The sequence below is a fragment of the Juglans regia genome, chromosome 7 (assembly GCF_001411555.2).
Source record: "Juglans regia cultivar Chandler chromosome 7, Walnut 2.0, whole genome shotgun sequence".
Classification (NCBI taxonomy): domain Eukaryota; kingdom Viridiplantae; phylum Streptophyta; class Magnoliopsida; order Fagales; family Juglandaceae; genus Juglans; species Juglans regia.
Genome location: NC_049907.1, coordinates 33,624,264 through 33,640,978, shown reverse-complemented (window position 1 = coordinate 33,640,978; position 16,715 = coordinate 33,624,264). Strand labels below are relative to the sequence as shown.

The 16,715-nt window shown below is 38.5% G+C and overlaps 1 protein-coding gene across 1 annotated transcript in view; it reads right to left on the bottom strand.

Moving 5' to 3' along the window:
- LOC108987287 overlaps positions 1–16,456 on the bottom strand; it is a 44,750-nt gene extending 28,294 nt beyond the window's left edge. Inside the window, exon 1 of the mRNA XM_035691519.1 lies at positions 16,259–16,456. Coding sequence (XP_035547412.1) covers positions 16,259–16,456 — 198 coding nt within the window. The remainder of the gene's footprint in view (positions 1–16,258) is intronic.
- Positions 16,457–16,715: the final 259 nt, after the last annotated feature.

Sequence of the window (16,715 nt, the reverse complement as noted above, 5' to 3'; positions counted from 1 at the left end):
TTTTAGTAAGACGGTGGAATAACCTTGAACCGGCACGATGGTGGACAGTCAAAGCGGATCTATTCTATAAATTTGTAGAACTCAAGTGCTACAAAATATGTTAAGAATGTTAATTGTAATAAGTATACATATAATATATAGAACGAATATGAATGTAAATAATTAAAAGATATAAATGTAAAATACCTGATAATATGGAGATGCGAAAAAATCATAACACTTTCTCCAATCATCTAACTTCGTCAGCTGAAAATGAGACTGTACAACCTCTTCCAACGTCTCAAACTTCTTGAAGTGGTCATGACATCGTCTTTTGTGACGACGGAATAGTGTAGCCATCAACTCATTCACAGTTCTCAAATCCTCGCTACGACCAAAGTCGATGTCGAATTCATCCTAACAAGGGAATCAGGTCAAAAATATAATATACTAATCTAGATGAAAAAAATGTACTGAAAAGTAAACTCACCAGCACACGACTTCGAATGTGTTCCTTAATCTCATTCGGAACATCTCGCTATGAGCGCACATAAAATGGAGCATAAGCTCAAACTACTGTGTTAATATAGGAGGAAAGCACTGCTGCACTATCATCCACTCCTCCAGTAGAATTATTAGGAATTGTGATTTTCAGTTTTCTGTACCTTCTATTTTTTTCAAGAGAGATTCCACGTGTATAGCCACTACCATGACGTGCAGATGCATCAACTACATGATAATAGATAGTATAATTATAATTATATAGTAATTGAGACAAAAGTATTAACTATATATATAATTATCAACGACAATATTTCCTTACTAGTAGCTGTCGATTGGCTGTTGTTCTCTTCTCTGTAGCTTGATCTTCAGGAATGGATTCCTTGAGTGGGGAGTCCTCAATGGATTCAGGACTTGAACTTGGCAGAGGCACATTTCTTCGTTGTCGTTTTGGCGGCATTCTTGAAAATAATTAATTATTTCAAAGAAAATTAATTAGAAGAAATTATGAAAATTCAAGATATTTTATAGTCACCTATATGAATAAAATATTTAGTACTTTTATTCTTCATTTTCAGATGAATTTTCTATGCTTGTTTCATAATCTCCATCAATAACATCTTCATCATCATCATGCACCTCGTCTTCATCTTCTGACTCTTCTTCTTCTTTTTGTTCCTCCTCAGTTACTTGAATTGAATGATCATTTAATACAGACGGGTCGAGATGGACGGGTGGGACATCATCTCTACACAAGGGGAGCAACTCGAGTGCACCGAGGTCAACAAACAAGTTAATACCCTCTCCATTTTCCTGGTATGCCTCTACAATCGGAGTGTCATCTTCATCTCCACTATTCTCTTAATCCGCACTCGTTCCTGCTTCATATATATTTCGAGAAACAAATTTTTGTACAACTCACCAAGTTATCTCTCCACTATCTTCATCAGCACTTTTCATTGGATCAATCAAGTAATAGACTTGGGTAGCTTAACAAGCCAATACAAATGGATCATCTTCGTAACATTTAGATGCAGTATTGACACTCGTAAAGTGATTATCCCTATGTATTGAAACCCGACCACTGCCTAGATCCCACCAATCACATTTAAAGACATATGTTACAGACCCACCCAGATATTTCAATCCGATAATATTATGTATGACACCATAATAGTCAATATCATCTGTTCCATGACTCCCCTCGATCAACACTCCACAGTTTTAAGTCTTTCTATTATGTTCACGGTCCAAAATATGGAATTTATAACCTCGAACCGTACATGCAGTGTATCAAATTGTTCTATTTGAGGGACCACGGGCCAATGCATACAATTCAAAAGAAATTGATCCGTGATCACGAGCACGTTGTTCCAAAATCTAACAATTGAAATAGTATATATTTATTATTTCATTATCTAGAGTTAAAAATTTCAAAATATAACATATATATAATTTTAGTTCATACACGTTCTTCAAATCATCTGGGAAATTCTTCCTCGTATCTTGCCTCTATATTTTCTACGCCTCCCGACCTAAGTTTGTCTATGTGCTCACTGTTATAACATGTTGCAAAAGAAGTATATTTTGAGCACAACAATTATAGTTAATTTTAAGAAAACTATAATTATTCAAAGCATGGAACGACATACCTGAGATAATCATCAATCTCCCGGTAATTATTTAGCACATATAACCGAACTTTACCCAACTCTTCATCAATTAAATCGTAACCTGTTTGTGCACCCAAGGGTCGTACATTATGGGAAAACACTGATATCTCACGAAGAGGCGGAGCAGCAAGATCAACATTTCACTCTTGATGATTAAATCGTGTCTCAACACCATGAAGATATAGAGTGCAAAATGTTAACCATTCATCGTGTATATAGGCCTCTGCTATTGAACCCTCAGTTTTGGCTTTATTCCCAACAATGCGCTTCAGTCGACCCAAATATCTTTCAACTGGATACATCCAACGGAACTGCACCGGTCCACCTAGAAGTACCTCTCGCGGTAAATGTATTGCTAAATGGACCATGACATCAAACAATGATGGTGGAAAGATCTGATCGAATTTACATAGTATAGTAGCAATGTCTTCTTCCAATTTTGACAACACATCTCGATTTATTACCCGAGCACTCAAATCCTTGAAAAACATACAGAGTTCAGATATGGCGACACGTATATTAGATGTCAGCTTCACACGAATTCCCACACGTAATAACTTCTGTAAAAATACGTGACAATCATGACTTTTCAATCCATTGATTTTTCAGTCATCAAGACTCACGCATCTACCAATATTTGAAGCATAACAATCTGGCAACTTTACACCTTGCAACCATTTGCAGAAATCCATCCTCTCCTCCCTCGTCATCGTAAAACATGCATGCGGCATGACCACACTATTGCCTTCCACCCTCAAATGCAGATTATGTTTAATTCTCATTCTCTCAAGATCTTTCCTCATCTTGATCGTGTCTTTCATCTTTTTGTTAATACTCATCAATGTACCCAGTATATTATCACAAATATTCTTCTCTATGTGCATTACATCCAAACTATGTCGCAACTTGTATGACAACCAATACGGCATGTCAAAAAAAATACTACGCTTTGTCCAATTCAATTCTGATGCGCCTCATTTTCTCTTGTTCTTTCCCCGACCTTTGCCAAAATTGTTCGCTCTAACATGTTGCAGTTGTTCCACTATCTCTTCTCCAGACAACTCTTTTGGTGCAATTATATCCTCTACTCTCCAACCAAACTTGGCACATTCTCTTCTCCATGCTTGATTTGCTGGTAAATAATGTCGATGACCCATGAAACACAACTTCTGAGAATATTTTAGCCACTCACTAGCAATTGATATGAACCCGTGGGAATGAATTCCCTTGAACCCACAATCAATTTGAAAACTCCCCAAGAAAGCCAAAAATCAAGTCAAGGATGGAGAATCTAGACCCGATGAGAACCCGTTTCAAGATCCTAGATTATATTAAAATCTAGACCCGTTGAAGAACCCGTCTCAAGAACCCAGATTACAAGGGAGGAATGCCACAAAGGTTGTGATTTACCTTTGATAAGTTCAAGAGTTCAATCAAGAACAAGAGGAGAAAACTCAACTCACAAATAAAATTCAATATTGTCTAACTCTCAAATGAGGCTACAAAGAGTTTTTAAAGCCAAACCTAATCAAAACCCTAGCCAAAATAATGCCCCTTTTACCCAAAATTACCCTTGATGAACAGTACCGGCTACAGTACGCGCGGCTACAGTAACCCCAACAGTAAATTGATGAAACCCTAGTTCCTAAAATGTAATTTTCCAAATAAGCCCTTGGCCAAAATACAAGGCCTTCCCAAAAACATAGTTCAAAAGAAATAAGACATGTGAGCCAAGTATCTTCAAGCCCACTTATTCTAAACTAATAAAATAAATCATTTAACCAAATTGGAAGCCTCTAATAACAATAGGCCGTATCTTTAAGTCATGTCTTCCACAGTTTGAATAAAGTGGATCAAAATTGGTTCTTCTTCTTTCAGACCCATCTTCAGTGTTGGGCTCTTACTGGCTTCATCCCAGGTGGATTGCACCAATCCTTGCATTGCTTCCTTGATCTTCTTGGCCCTTGATCTTGTAATTGGCCCATCTGGAACTTGCAAAGGATCTTTAAGAGTAGGCCCACCTTGGTTCCTATCATTCCCCCTCTCCTCAAAAGGATTCGACCTCGAATCTTCACCTACATCAAAAGGAGAAAGATCAGAAACATTGAAAGTTGCAAAAACTTTATACTCACCTGGAAGATCCACTTTATATGCATTGTCATTAATTTTCTCAAGAATTTGGAAAGGTCCATCTCCTCGAGGATGCAACTTAGTCCTTCTATGGGCTGGGAATCTTTCTTTGCGCATGTGAACCCAAACCCAATCTCCTGGTTCAAAGATGACACGCCTTCGTCCTTTATTGGCTTGGGAAGCAACCCTTTCATTCTTTTGGGCAATTTGAAGCCGTACTCTCTCATGAAGTGACTTCACCAACTCCGCCTTCTTTTGTCCATCCAAACTACTCCTGTCATCAACAGGTAAAGGCATCAAATCCAAAGGAGTAAGTGGATTAAATCCATAAACAATTTCAAAAGGAGAGTATGAAGTAGTAGTATGCATCGTCCTATTATATGCAAACTCTATAAATGGCAAACAATCCTCCCAAGTTTTTAAATTCTTATGAACAACAGTGCGTAAAAGTTGAGTTAAAGTCCTATTAACTACTTCAGTCTGACCATCAGTCTGTGGATGACAAGTAGTGGAAAATAAGAGCTTAGTACCCAATTTCCCCCACAACACCTTCCAAAAGTAGCTAAGGAATTTAACATCCCTATCAGAAACAATACTCCTAGGTACACCATGGAGTCGCACTATCTCCTTGAAAAACAAGTCAGCTATATTTGTTGCATCATCTGTTTTATGGCATGGAATGAAATGTGCCATCTTACTGAATCTATCCAAAACAACAAAAATAGAATCTCTACCCCTTTTGGTCCTAGGCAGCCCCAAAACAAAGTCCATAGATATGTCTACCCATGGCTCACTAGGAACGGGTAAGGGTGTATACAACCCATGTGGCAAAACCTTAGATTTGGCCTTTCTACATGTAATGCACCTTCCACAAATACGGTTAACATCTCTCTTCATCTTAGGCCAAAAGAAATGTTCATGCAAAATGTCTAAAGTTTTCTTGACACCAAAGTGTCCCATTAATCCCCCACCATGTGCCTCACGCACCAATAACTCACGCATAGAACAATTTGGCAGACAAAGTTTGCTTTCTTTAAACAAATAACCATCATGCTTGTAAAACTTACCAAATGCCGCCTTATCACATGCCACATACACATTTGAAAAATCAGCATCATCGGCATACATGTCTTTCACGTATTCAAACCCAAGCATTTTGGCACTCATAGAAGTAAGAAGTACATACCTCCGGGATAGAGCATCAGCAACAATGTTCTCCTTACCTTGCTTGTAACGGATGACATAGGGAAAGGTCTCAATGTATTCCATCCATCTAGCATGCCTTTTATTTAACTTACCTTGACGCTTGAGATGCTTCAGTGATTCATGATCGGTATGGATCACAAATTCTCTTGGCCATAGGTAGTGCTGCCAAGTCTCTAATGCACGAACAAGAGCATAAAGCTCTTTATCATAAGTAGGGTACTTCAGGGATGCCCCACTTAACTTTTCACTGAAGAAGGCTATGGGCCGCCTATCCTGCATCAAAACGGCTCCAATCCCTATTCCTGAGGCATCACATTCAATCTCAAAAGCTTTGTTAAAATCAGGTAATGCTAACACAGGTGCAGAGCACAACCTTTCTTTAATAGTGGCAAAAGCATTCTCTTGATTAGCCCCCCAATGAAACCCAACATTCTTTTTAATTACCTCAGTGAGTGGTGCAGCAATGGTGCTGAAGTCTTTAACAAAACGCCGATAAAAGCTAGCTAACCCATGAAAGCTTCTTACCTCAGTGATGCTTTTTGGCGTTGGCCACTCCTTGATGGCCTTGACTTTCTCTTCATCCACCTCAATACCCTTTGTACTAACAACGTAACCAAGAAAAACAACTTTTTCCATGCAAAAGGCACATTTCTTGAAATTAGCATACAACTTTTCACATCTCAACACATCAAACACATATCTCAAATGCTCAATATGTTCATTTAAGTTCTTGCTGTACACTAAGATATCATCAAAGTACACAACCACAAACTTGCCTATGAATGCACGTAGGACATGGTTCATTAATCTCATGAAAGTACTGGGCGCATTTGTAAGTCCAAATGGCATAACCAACCATTCATAAAGCCCATACTTAGTCTTAAAAGCAGTTTTCCATTCATCACCCTCTTTCATTCTAATTTGATGGTACCCACTTTTAAGATCAATTTTACTGAAAATACATGAGCCATGCAATTCATCAAGCATATCATCCAATCTAGGAATGGGATGGCGATACTTTACCGTGATATTGTTGACCGCCCTGCAATCAATGCACATCCTCCACGTCCCATCCTTCTTTGGCACTAGTAGCACTGGTACTGCACAAGGGCTCATGCTCTCCCTCACGTACCCCTTGCTCATCAAATCCTCAACTTGCCTCTGAAGCTCCTTTGTCTCCTCTGGATTACTCCTATAGGCTGGTCGGTTTGGAATAGCAGCCCCGGGCACAAAATCAATCTGGTGCTCAATGCCTCGAATGGGTGGCAACTCATTTGGCATCTCCTCCGGGAATACATCCTCAAACTCCTGCAACAAAGAAACAGCCAAACTAGGAAGAGACTGATTAGTTTCATCAAGAGTAAGATAAGACTCTTTATAGACAAGAAAAATCATAGGGCGATTTGCGAAGAAAGCCCTCTTAACCTCACTCTCTCTTGCATAGAAACTCACTTTTGCCTTTCCTTTTCTCTCAGAAGACTCTCTTTCTTTTTTCTCTCATGGCTCCACTCTTTTTTCTTTACTCTCAGCCACCTCTCTACTTTATTTTTCACTCTTTCTTTCATGCTCATATTCACTCTTACTCTTTCTTTTTTGCTCAATCTCTTTTTCACTCTTCCTTTTTTGATTACTCTCATTTTCACTCTTTCTCTTCTGATCACTCTCATTTTCACTCTTTCTTTTTTGAGCAACCTCACTTTTCAATTTCAGTTGGTCCTCATAGACCTGGCTTGGAGTTAAAGGAGCAAGTTTAATTGTTTTGCCCTCCTTTTCAAAGCTGTACATGTTCTTGAACCCATCATGTGTCACTCTCCTATCATACTGCCACGGCCTCCCCAACAAAATATGGCCCGCATGCATAGGCACAACATCACAAAGCACCTCATCTTGATACTTCCCAATAGAAAAAGTAACCAACACTTGTTTATCCACCCTAACCTCTCCACAATCATTCAACCACTGCAATTTGTATGGTCTAGAGTGTTTTAAGGTTGGTAAATTCAATTTCTCAACCAAAGTAGTGCTAGCCACATTAGTACAACTCCCTCCATCAATGATCATACTACATACCTTATTGTTGACATGGCATCTAGTATGGAAAATGTTCTCTCGCTGTTGCTCTGCATCATCCACCTTAATGTGTGCATTAAGAGCACGCCTGGCAACAAGAGACTCACCTGTCACAGGGTATACCACTCCATCATCATCACTAGCATCATCCAACTCGGGCACCTCATCACTATCATCCTCACTCTCAGTCATCACCTCCCCATTGTCACGCATAATCATCACCCTCTTATTTGGACATTGAGAAGCAATGTGCCCTGAACCCAAACACTTAAAACATTTGATATCTCTATTCCGTGAAGGTTGGGATTCTACCTTGGGTTTGTTGCTAGTTCCCTCATCTTTTCCCTTAGGTGGTTCGGTCTTTCTCTTTGCTTCAGCTGGATCATTCCTATCCCATTTTGATTTCCAAGTAGTGCTAGAAACCGTAGTGTACCTTGCTGTCCCTTTTCTCTTTAATTGCCTCTCCACCTTCATAGCCATGTGCACCATGTCCTCTATCTCCACATAATGCTGCAATTCAATTACATTGGCTATGTCCCTATTCAACCCACTCAAAAATCTAGCCATGGTGGCCTCTCGGTCCTCCTCTACATTAGCCCGAATCATCGCCACCTCCATCTCCTTATGGTAATCCTCCACACTCCTAGACCCCTGTGTAAGATTTTGTAATTTCTGGAAAAGGTCTCTATAGTAATGGCTAGGAACAAATCTCCGCCTCATGAGAGCTTTCAACTCTCCCCATGTCTCTATAGGCCTCTCATAATTCCTTCTCCTATTGGTCACTAATTGATCCCACCAAATAATAGCATAATCAGTGAACTCAATTACCGCCAACTTCACTTTCTTCTCCTCAGAGTAATTATGACAATCAAACACCAACTCTATTTTTTTCTCCCACTCTAGATAAACCTCAGGGTCAGTTCTACCTTGGAAAGATGGTATTTTCATTTTGATGCTACCAAGGTCTCTATCTACACCATCCCGACCCCTTAGATTCCCCTCAAGTCCTCTTTCATGCCTAACTCCTCTATTTCTACCCGACCCAACGTCAGATGCTAAATCTTCCTCTTCCTCACCATCTCCTTCATTCTCATACTGATTTTCAACTCTATGCTCACGTCGCCTCCTATCCCTCCTACCTTGTAGATTTCTAATCGCTGCTTCTTGATGATCCATCCTATCCCTCACTTCACCCAACACCAAGTTCAACCGCTCAAACTGTTGTTGCATGGCTTGCAGCACAAAGGATGAGTTATCTGCTCTCCCCCTTGGTGATGCGCTACTCCGATGAGACATTATCAGGCGCTGCACAAGAGAATGTTAGTGGCAAAAAAAAAAATAAACCTCACACACTCCCTCACGTGTTTACACTCGAATAACGACACTCCACTCGTGTTTCACTCCTAATTGGCTTTTTCCGATAATAGTCTCACACTCTCTTTGCCTTTTACCTCAAGAGTTTTCCCACTCAAGTTCTTTAAGAACTAATTGACTCAATCAAGACAAAGCAACCTTGTTTTATCCCAACTAGTAATTAGATCCAAGAAACAAGAACAAGAGAAACACGAAAGGAATGGAAAAAAAAAATGGCACGTGAATCAAGGAAATTATACGAATGAAACAGTAACAATAAGACAAGATACCAACTAGAATCACCCCCTTTGATGATAAGGCTCAAGAAATTTTTTTTCACGATTTTTTTCTTTTTTCGCGTTTTTTTTTTTCTTTTCTTTTCCTTTCTTTTCTTTTCTTTTCTTTTCCTTTCACCAACTAATTTGATCACAATTTGATCACAATCAAGAATAAGCAGTTGAGAAAAACCCTAACAATAACTCAAAAACCCTTGGGCAAGTGATATACGGCAGCCCCTAGAACAAGAGATTTCAGCCAACACAAACCCTAGAACAATGAATTTCAGCAACCCTAACAATAGTGAAGAAATCTGCTAACCACCACTATTTTTTTTTTTTTTTGTAATCAATCCTAGAAGAATGACGCCCTAGAATTAAATATGCAAGAAATAAAAGATAGAATAAGACCTGATTGGAAACCTTGCTCTGAATACCAAATGATATGAACCCGTGGGAATGAATTCCCTTGAACCCACAATCAATTTGAAAACTCCCCAAGAAAGCCAAAAATCAAGTCAAGGATGGAGAATCTAGACCCGATGAGAACCCGTTTCAAGAACCTAGATTATATTAAAATCTAGACCCGTTGAAGAACCCGTCTCAAGAACCCAGATTACAAGGGAGGAACTCCACAAAGGTTGTGATTTACCTTTGATAAGTTCAAGAGTTCAATCAAGAACAAGAGGAGAAAACTCAACTCACAAATAAAATTCAATATTGTCTAACTCTCAAATGAGGCTACAAAGAGTTTTTAAAGCCAAACCTAATCAAAACCCTAGCCAAAATAATGCCCCTTTTACCCAAAATTACCCTTGATGAACAGTACCGGCTACAGTACGCGCGGCTACAGTAACCCCAACAGTAAATTGATGAAACCCTAGTTCCTAAAATGTAATTTTCCAAATAAGCCCTTGGCCAAAATACAAGGCCTTCCCAAAAACATAGTTCAAAAGAAATAAGACATGTGAGCCAAGCATCTTCAAGCCCACTTATTCTAAACTAATAAAATAAATCATTTAACCAAATTGGAAGCCTCCAATAACAATAGGCCGTATCTTTAAGTCATGTCTTCCACAGCTTGAATAAAGTGGATCAAAATTGGTTCTTCTTCTTTCAGACCCATCTTCAGTGTTGGGCTCTTGCTGGCTTCATCCCAGGTGGATTGCACCAATCCTTGCATTGCCTCCTTGATCTTCTTGGCCCTTGATCTTGTAATTGGCCCATCTGAAACTTGCAAAGGATCTTTAAGAGTAGGCCCACCTTGGTTCCTATCAGGATCCCCTGTGACTTGCTTGCCTCTGCTTCATTTAATGCTGCGTGGCCCCGGGAGGCTATGTCAAGGGCAAGCAGGTCCCTAATGGTTAGCCAGCCTTGGTGGCCAGATTGCCCTATTAGGGTTGGGGGCACCCTTGTCAATGGACCTGATCTTGTGTCAGGTTATGCCGTTTACCCCACCCTTTTGTCAGAACATCTGACTCCACATTGCTGATCCTAAACTTCCTGGGCCGAGCCGTTCCATCCCAGGTCCAGGGTGCGGGCTTGGGCCCGGTATTCATCCTAGCCATGTCCTTGGGGATTTCTCCTCTCACAGTACCCCGCGAATTTCTAGTGCACGTGTGCAGTGAGAATTTTTAAAAGATCACGCATATATACCATTAATGTGCGTGAATTTCTGCGACCTGCCATCTCCTCGGCTTCCCAAACGTAGGATCCCAAAGATCACGCCTTGTGCCACTGGTTTGTGCGTGCTGGCCACGCTCTGGCCCATTACTCCTGCTTATTAATTGCATTATTCCCCCTGGCTTTCCGACGCATTGGAGTCTCGACACATCCCCATATCATTATTGCCTGGTCGGCATGACTTACTGGCAGTGTGCTCTGAATAATCTTGCGACTCCTAGTCTTCCCAAGCCGTTCATGCATCCATTTGGAGGCTGCTGATGTCATCCTATCCGTTCATTAGCCCTTCTCCACTGTCGTGCCTCTTCGTCATTTGACCCATGTCATTTCACCGTCCGTCAAGACCAACCATTGGCTACTTCCTATTTATGTCCCCCATTTCTTCACATCTCTCTGTTATTTCCATTCGTTGCTCCTTTCCCATATATCCTCTCGCCCTCCTTCCTTCTTGGATTCCCCCAAGCCCTTTGTTTTCTTCCTATGTTCCCCTAACCCTTCCTATGGCTGCTTCGAGCGACCATGAAGGTAGGCTTCGGTCCTTCACTGGAGGAACTGGGTGTCGTCCGTCACCAATGACGACCTTCGAGCGTGGAGGTGATCTTACAACATTCCCCCAGAAGCAGTTATGGAGATCCCTGGTAGCCGTGTCTCTACGGTGGATGCAGAGGGTATGGCCACAGGAGTTGCTTTGTTTCCGTTGATGTTCTCTGATGAGCTGCGACTGCGAGAGAGAGGGAACCTGGAGAGAAGCGAGACAAGCTCATTTCAATGAGCAGGGAGGGTTTCTTTGTTCCTCTATCTCATTTCGATTATGAAAAATGCATAGAGCCAACAACAAAAAATACACAGAAGCGAAAGAAGAAAAATCGAATAAAAAACGTAGAGAGAGAGAGAGGTTGAAGATGAACTTGGGGGGGGGGTATATATAGCAAAGAGAGATGGAAAAAGTTGAGAGGGAACATGAATCAAGAAGGGAATGGAGTCAAAAGGCACAGAGAAACGACCATTGATACTCTGCACGCGACTGCGAGAAATGTGAATTGGCACCTTGCGAGCAGTGTGTGTGATTGAGATTCTTATCTGAAGAAAGTGCCCAGAGGCAACCTCCATAACAGAGATTGAATACAATGATGAATTTCCTCCAAATCAATAAACATATTAGTATTTTTCCTAAAACATGAGCAACTACATTCGTATTCCTCTTTGTGTTTCACAAACCATTGATCAAATCTGTTGAGCATCAATCTTATACCTAAGAGGAGCATTCCTATGTTGTTTTAGTAGGTTTCAGAACCTTGGATGGCCTTGACAACTTTGAGAGCTTCTCCTTCTAGAACCACATTCCTTAACTCCAAATTAGTGCAAAAAGTAGTGGCCATAACATTACCCTCCCAATCACACTTTATGACCACAACCTCTACCTTGCAGTGAACTCTGTCAACCACAGCATCCCAATTGATTTTAAAGACATCTTTTGTAGGAGTATCGTAGCAATCGTTTTGTGATATGGGTGTTGCAGCCTTGTTCGTAACCTTTTGATCCAGCTCTTTGAGATCTTGCAAGAGCTAGGTCTGATTCATTATCATGCTCTTCTGAATTTTTCTTAAGCATTGCCCCCAAATGTCTCTAATTTTAATACATTCCCATAAATCATGCTCAGCAGATTCGAGTTCATGTAAGCAAAAAGGGCAATTTGGATTATCAACTACCTTCTTCTTGAACAAATTTAACTTGGCGGGAAGTGCATTAAGGCAAGCTCTTCATAAGAAAATCTTTCCTGCATTTGGAACTGCCAGCTTCCATGTCTTAGTTCAGCTTTCTTTGTTTGTGTTGCTGCTGGATGATATTCAACATCTGGTAAGTATTTAAGTTTAAGCACTTGTTGCTGCTAGTGAGTCTGAGGTTTGCAACAGTCTCCAACATTGCTTTGCCAACATTATGATGTTAAGATTTTCAAGATTTCTAACTCTTAGACCTCCTATTGATTTTCTTTATGGCCCCCGATGAGTAACCTTGCATGATTTTGTTAATCTCCTGAAACAGAATTTTTGGAAGTCAGAAGACTATCTCCCATACAGTCGATTGGAAGAGTTTGTATAATTGATTTAAGCAAAATCTCCTAATTCCCAGCTTGTGAAAAAAACATCTTTCAATTACTATTCTTGTTCCTCACCTTATCCATAATGCCCCTAAAAGACTTTGAGCGAGATCTTCCAACAAGTGCTAGTAGGCCTAGATACTTTTCATAAGATTCAGTAATCTAGATCATGTAATCTAATTCTTTTTCTTTCTAGATGATATAATTTAGTAAGATTGATGATCCAAACTTATACCAAAAAAGTAATTTTTTTTTCATAAAATTTCTCTCTTTTTTACTATTTTTCTTTTTACCTTTCAAACGATACCCGGGAATCTGGGCATTATTGGCCATCAAACTTTTGAGTTTCAAGATCTGACCCATAAATCTGAATAATCAAAGCGAATTCTATCGAATGAAAATTATTAGGCAGATTTTATCCTCTAATTAACATGATATATATTTTGTGATATACTCCATAAAATTCTTGAGAAAATTATATCAAATGAAAAATACGTAACATGACACAGATTTTATCATTTAACAAATTAAATGACGTACAAGTTATCGACAGAAGCTATCAAGCTAGCTGCTTGTTTTAGACTGTTCGCTGGCCCTTTTCTTTGGGTATTCATTAAAAAATATATGCACAAAACTTAACATTAATTATAGATACAAAGTTTGAACAGATATATATAAAACATTCGTGCAAAAATAAAAAAGAAATATAATTAAAGGAGATATATTAACCGATAAGGTGATCAGGACTACATTTGCCGACGTGTTTATATCTACTCTATTATAATAAATGACTATCTAACTGTAAATAATAACTTTTATTTTTTTCCGTTAACTTTTCTCGTTTTCCAGTTAAATCCGTTAAGTCTTGTTTTACCAAAAGACCCTTAAAATCCTTGATAATTTGACGTGTAGCTCCCTTGTATAATTTAATGAATGATCATCTTTTACAAAAAGGTTCTTAAGACCCTTGACCATTTGATATGTAGCTCCCTTGTAGAATTTAATGAATGATCATATTTTACCAAAATGCTATTAATAGTCTTGTGGCACACATGAATTGACGTCTTTTTTTTTATGTCATTTTTGTTCTGACAGTATATATACCCATTTTCCTTTCTTCTTGTTTCAATTTTTTTTTTTAAAAAAGTTAATAATATTTTTTTATTATATAGAGAGTAAATAGATAATCCAATATAGATGTAGACCAATGCTCATACTTTGCTAAAATTTAATTTTTTTTTTAATTTTTTTTTCTTTTCCCAAACAAATAACTTAATGACTTTTTCACTTTTTTATTTTATTTAGATTATTATGTTAGGTGCACTCCAAAACTAACGCACCCACAGCCGTTCCCTAATATATATATATATATCGCTAACCCTATTTGGAGATATTAATTATATGTTGTTATAAAAACAAAAAAGTTAAAAGAGGAAAAATGCTCAAAGTAACTATATTCAGAATCTCAATATATAATTGATTTGGGTCAAATATGTTGTCTCTGTTTGGCTTTGACCGGAAACAATAAACATCCATCTTATCTTGCCACCTCTTCTCCTTACTTGTGCCTTTAAAAAAAGAATAATTCTATTCTTAGGTCCTCATGTCTCCAACACCACACATCTGAGTGAGGTGAATTTCTTTTAATTATTTTTTCAAAACTTGTGTTTTACTTGTTCAAAGCCCCTGCATTTTACACAGCTCCCCAAAATCCCGAATCATCCCGGGTGACCCATTCAAATTATTTCTCCTACCCAATAGAACCTTTCACCCGCATCGTTCACATACGACTACGAGGTTCTCTCTCTCTCTCTTGCACTGTACAGATCTATATCTTTAGGTTTTCTCGAATATCTTTTGCAAACGTGCTTTTGTAGACATTTGAAGGGGAAATGCTCAAGTCCCCGTACACTACACCAAGGCTTTGATAGGCTAAGAGCAGCATAGTTTTCCAAGACTCCTGAAATGCAGTAGTTAATGTCAATTCAATTACAATTCAAGTACTCTGTTGTTATGAAAATTACGAATGTTTGTGGATTACTAAGGTTGTGTTTGGATGTTGAAGTGAGTTGAGTTGAGATGATAAAATATTGTTAAAATATTATTTTTTAATATTATTATTATTTTGAAATTTGAAAAAGTTGAATTGTTTATTATATTTTGTATTGAAATTTGAAAAAGTTGTAATGATGAGTTAAGATAAGTTGAGATAATTTTGGTAATCAAACTCACCCTTAAATTCTTCATCCAAATTACTAGTTTGCTGCAGAAGAAGAATAGGAAAAACAAAGAAAGGGGAAAAAAAGGAGGACAGTGCAAGAGAGAACCTCAGAGTCGTCTGTGAACAATGCAGGGGAGGGGAAAAAATTTGAGTGGGTAACCTAGCCTAGGATTGTTTGGGAATTTTTTTTTTTTTGGGAGGGTGGAGGGTAAAATGCAGGGGGGTTTCAACAAGTAAAACACGTTTTGAAAAATAATTAAAAGAAATCTATTCATCCGGGTGTGTGGTGTTGGAAAAATATGGGCCTAAGAGTGAATTACTCAAAAACAAAAAAACCTTTGCCTAACAAATCCGCTGGCAGACTAGAATATATACATAAAGGGTTGCTTCTTAACTAAGCTCATGATCATCAACGTCATGATCATACGTCAGAAATTAGATCCGCTCGTACGTAGTAGGCTTTAAATTACGATCACTCGCGCACAAACTAATCAACTTTTAACTAAAAATAAGAATCTTTAAATTATGAGGCCTCCATATGATATATTAGAATTTCGTTTTAAACTATATATATTGAGAATATATATATATATATATATATATTGAGAAAAGTCTATCTCCATAATTTTCCTTCTCTTCTCATTCTTATTTTTAATATATTTTATATTTATATTAAAATATAAAATATATAGATCTTGAGATGGAGAAGCGAATGAGGAGAATGAGGGAGAGAAATTTTCAGGGCTATTATATTCATTATTCTCAAGTATGATTGAATATAAAATATATGTCCCTATATATAAGAAAATGAAAAATGTTGGTTGCAAGCGCTTGGTAAAAACGGAGTGTAAATGGAGTTGACGTGGAAAAAACAAAACGATTTGTTTCGTTCAAAATTGAAATCCGTTTCTTCTCTCCTTATTGTTCAGCTCACATTTTCTTCTCCTCAGCTTCCCTCCCCAATTCCCTCCCTCTCTATGTTTCTTCTGCACGAAGCTCCCTTCCTCGACTAGAAAAAGTACAACTCTTATGTACAGTATTTTTTTTTTTTTTTTACAACCAAAATTACTGCATAAAGGCATATATGGCAAGCAGCTCGAGGCCCTGGGCGACGAGGGAAGAGAAGAGGAAGAAGCTGAAGGAGAGGACATCGAAGACGAGGAGCTTCCTGGCAACGTCCAGAGACAGCGATGGTGAAGAGGGAGTTGACATTGACAAGGCCGTCCAGGGTGGTCACGTGCACGCTAGTAGTCGTCGCCGTCGCCATAGAGGTTGATGTCGCTCTCTAGACGCTATTGTCTCTCGGATTTGACCACTTAGATCTGCAAAACGAATTCAAGAAAATCAAAACATATTTGAAAATACGGGTTTGGGTGTGTTTTAATTTTAGAGATGAGGGAAGTAGAAATTTTATAATAGGTTTAAATCAGAACAAAATTGTAGATATGGGTCTAAACATAATCAAACTTAAGAGGAAGAAATAAATAGAGAAATAATCGTCCATGGGTAAATCTTGGAAGTGTTGT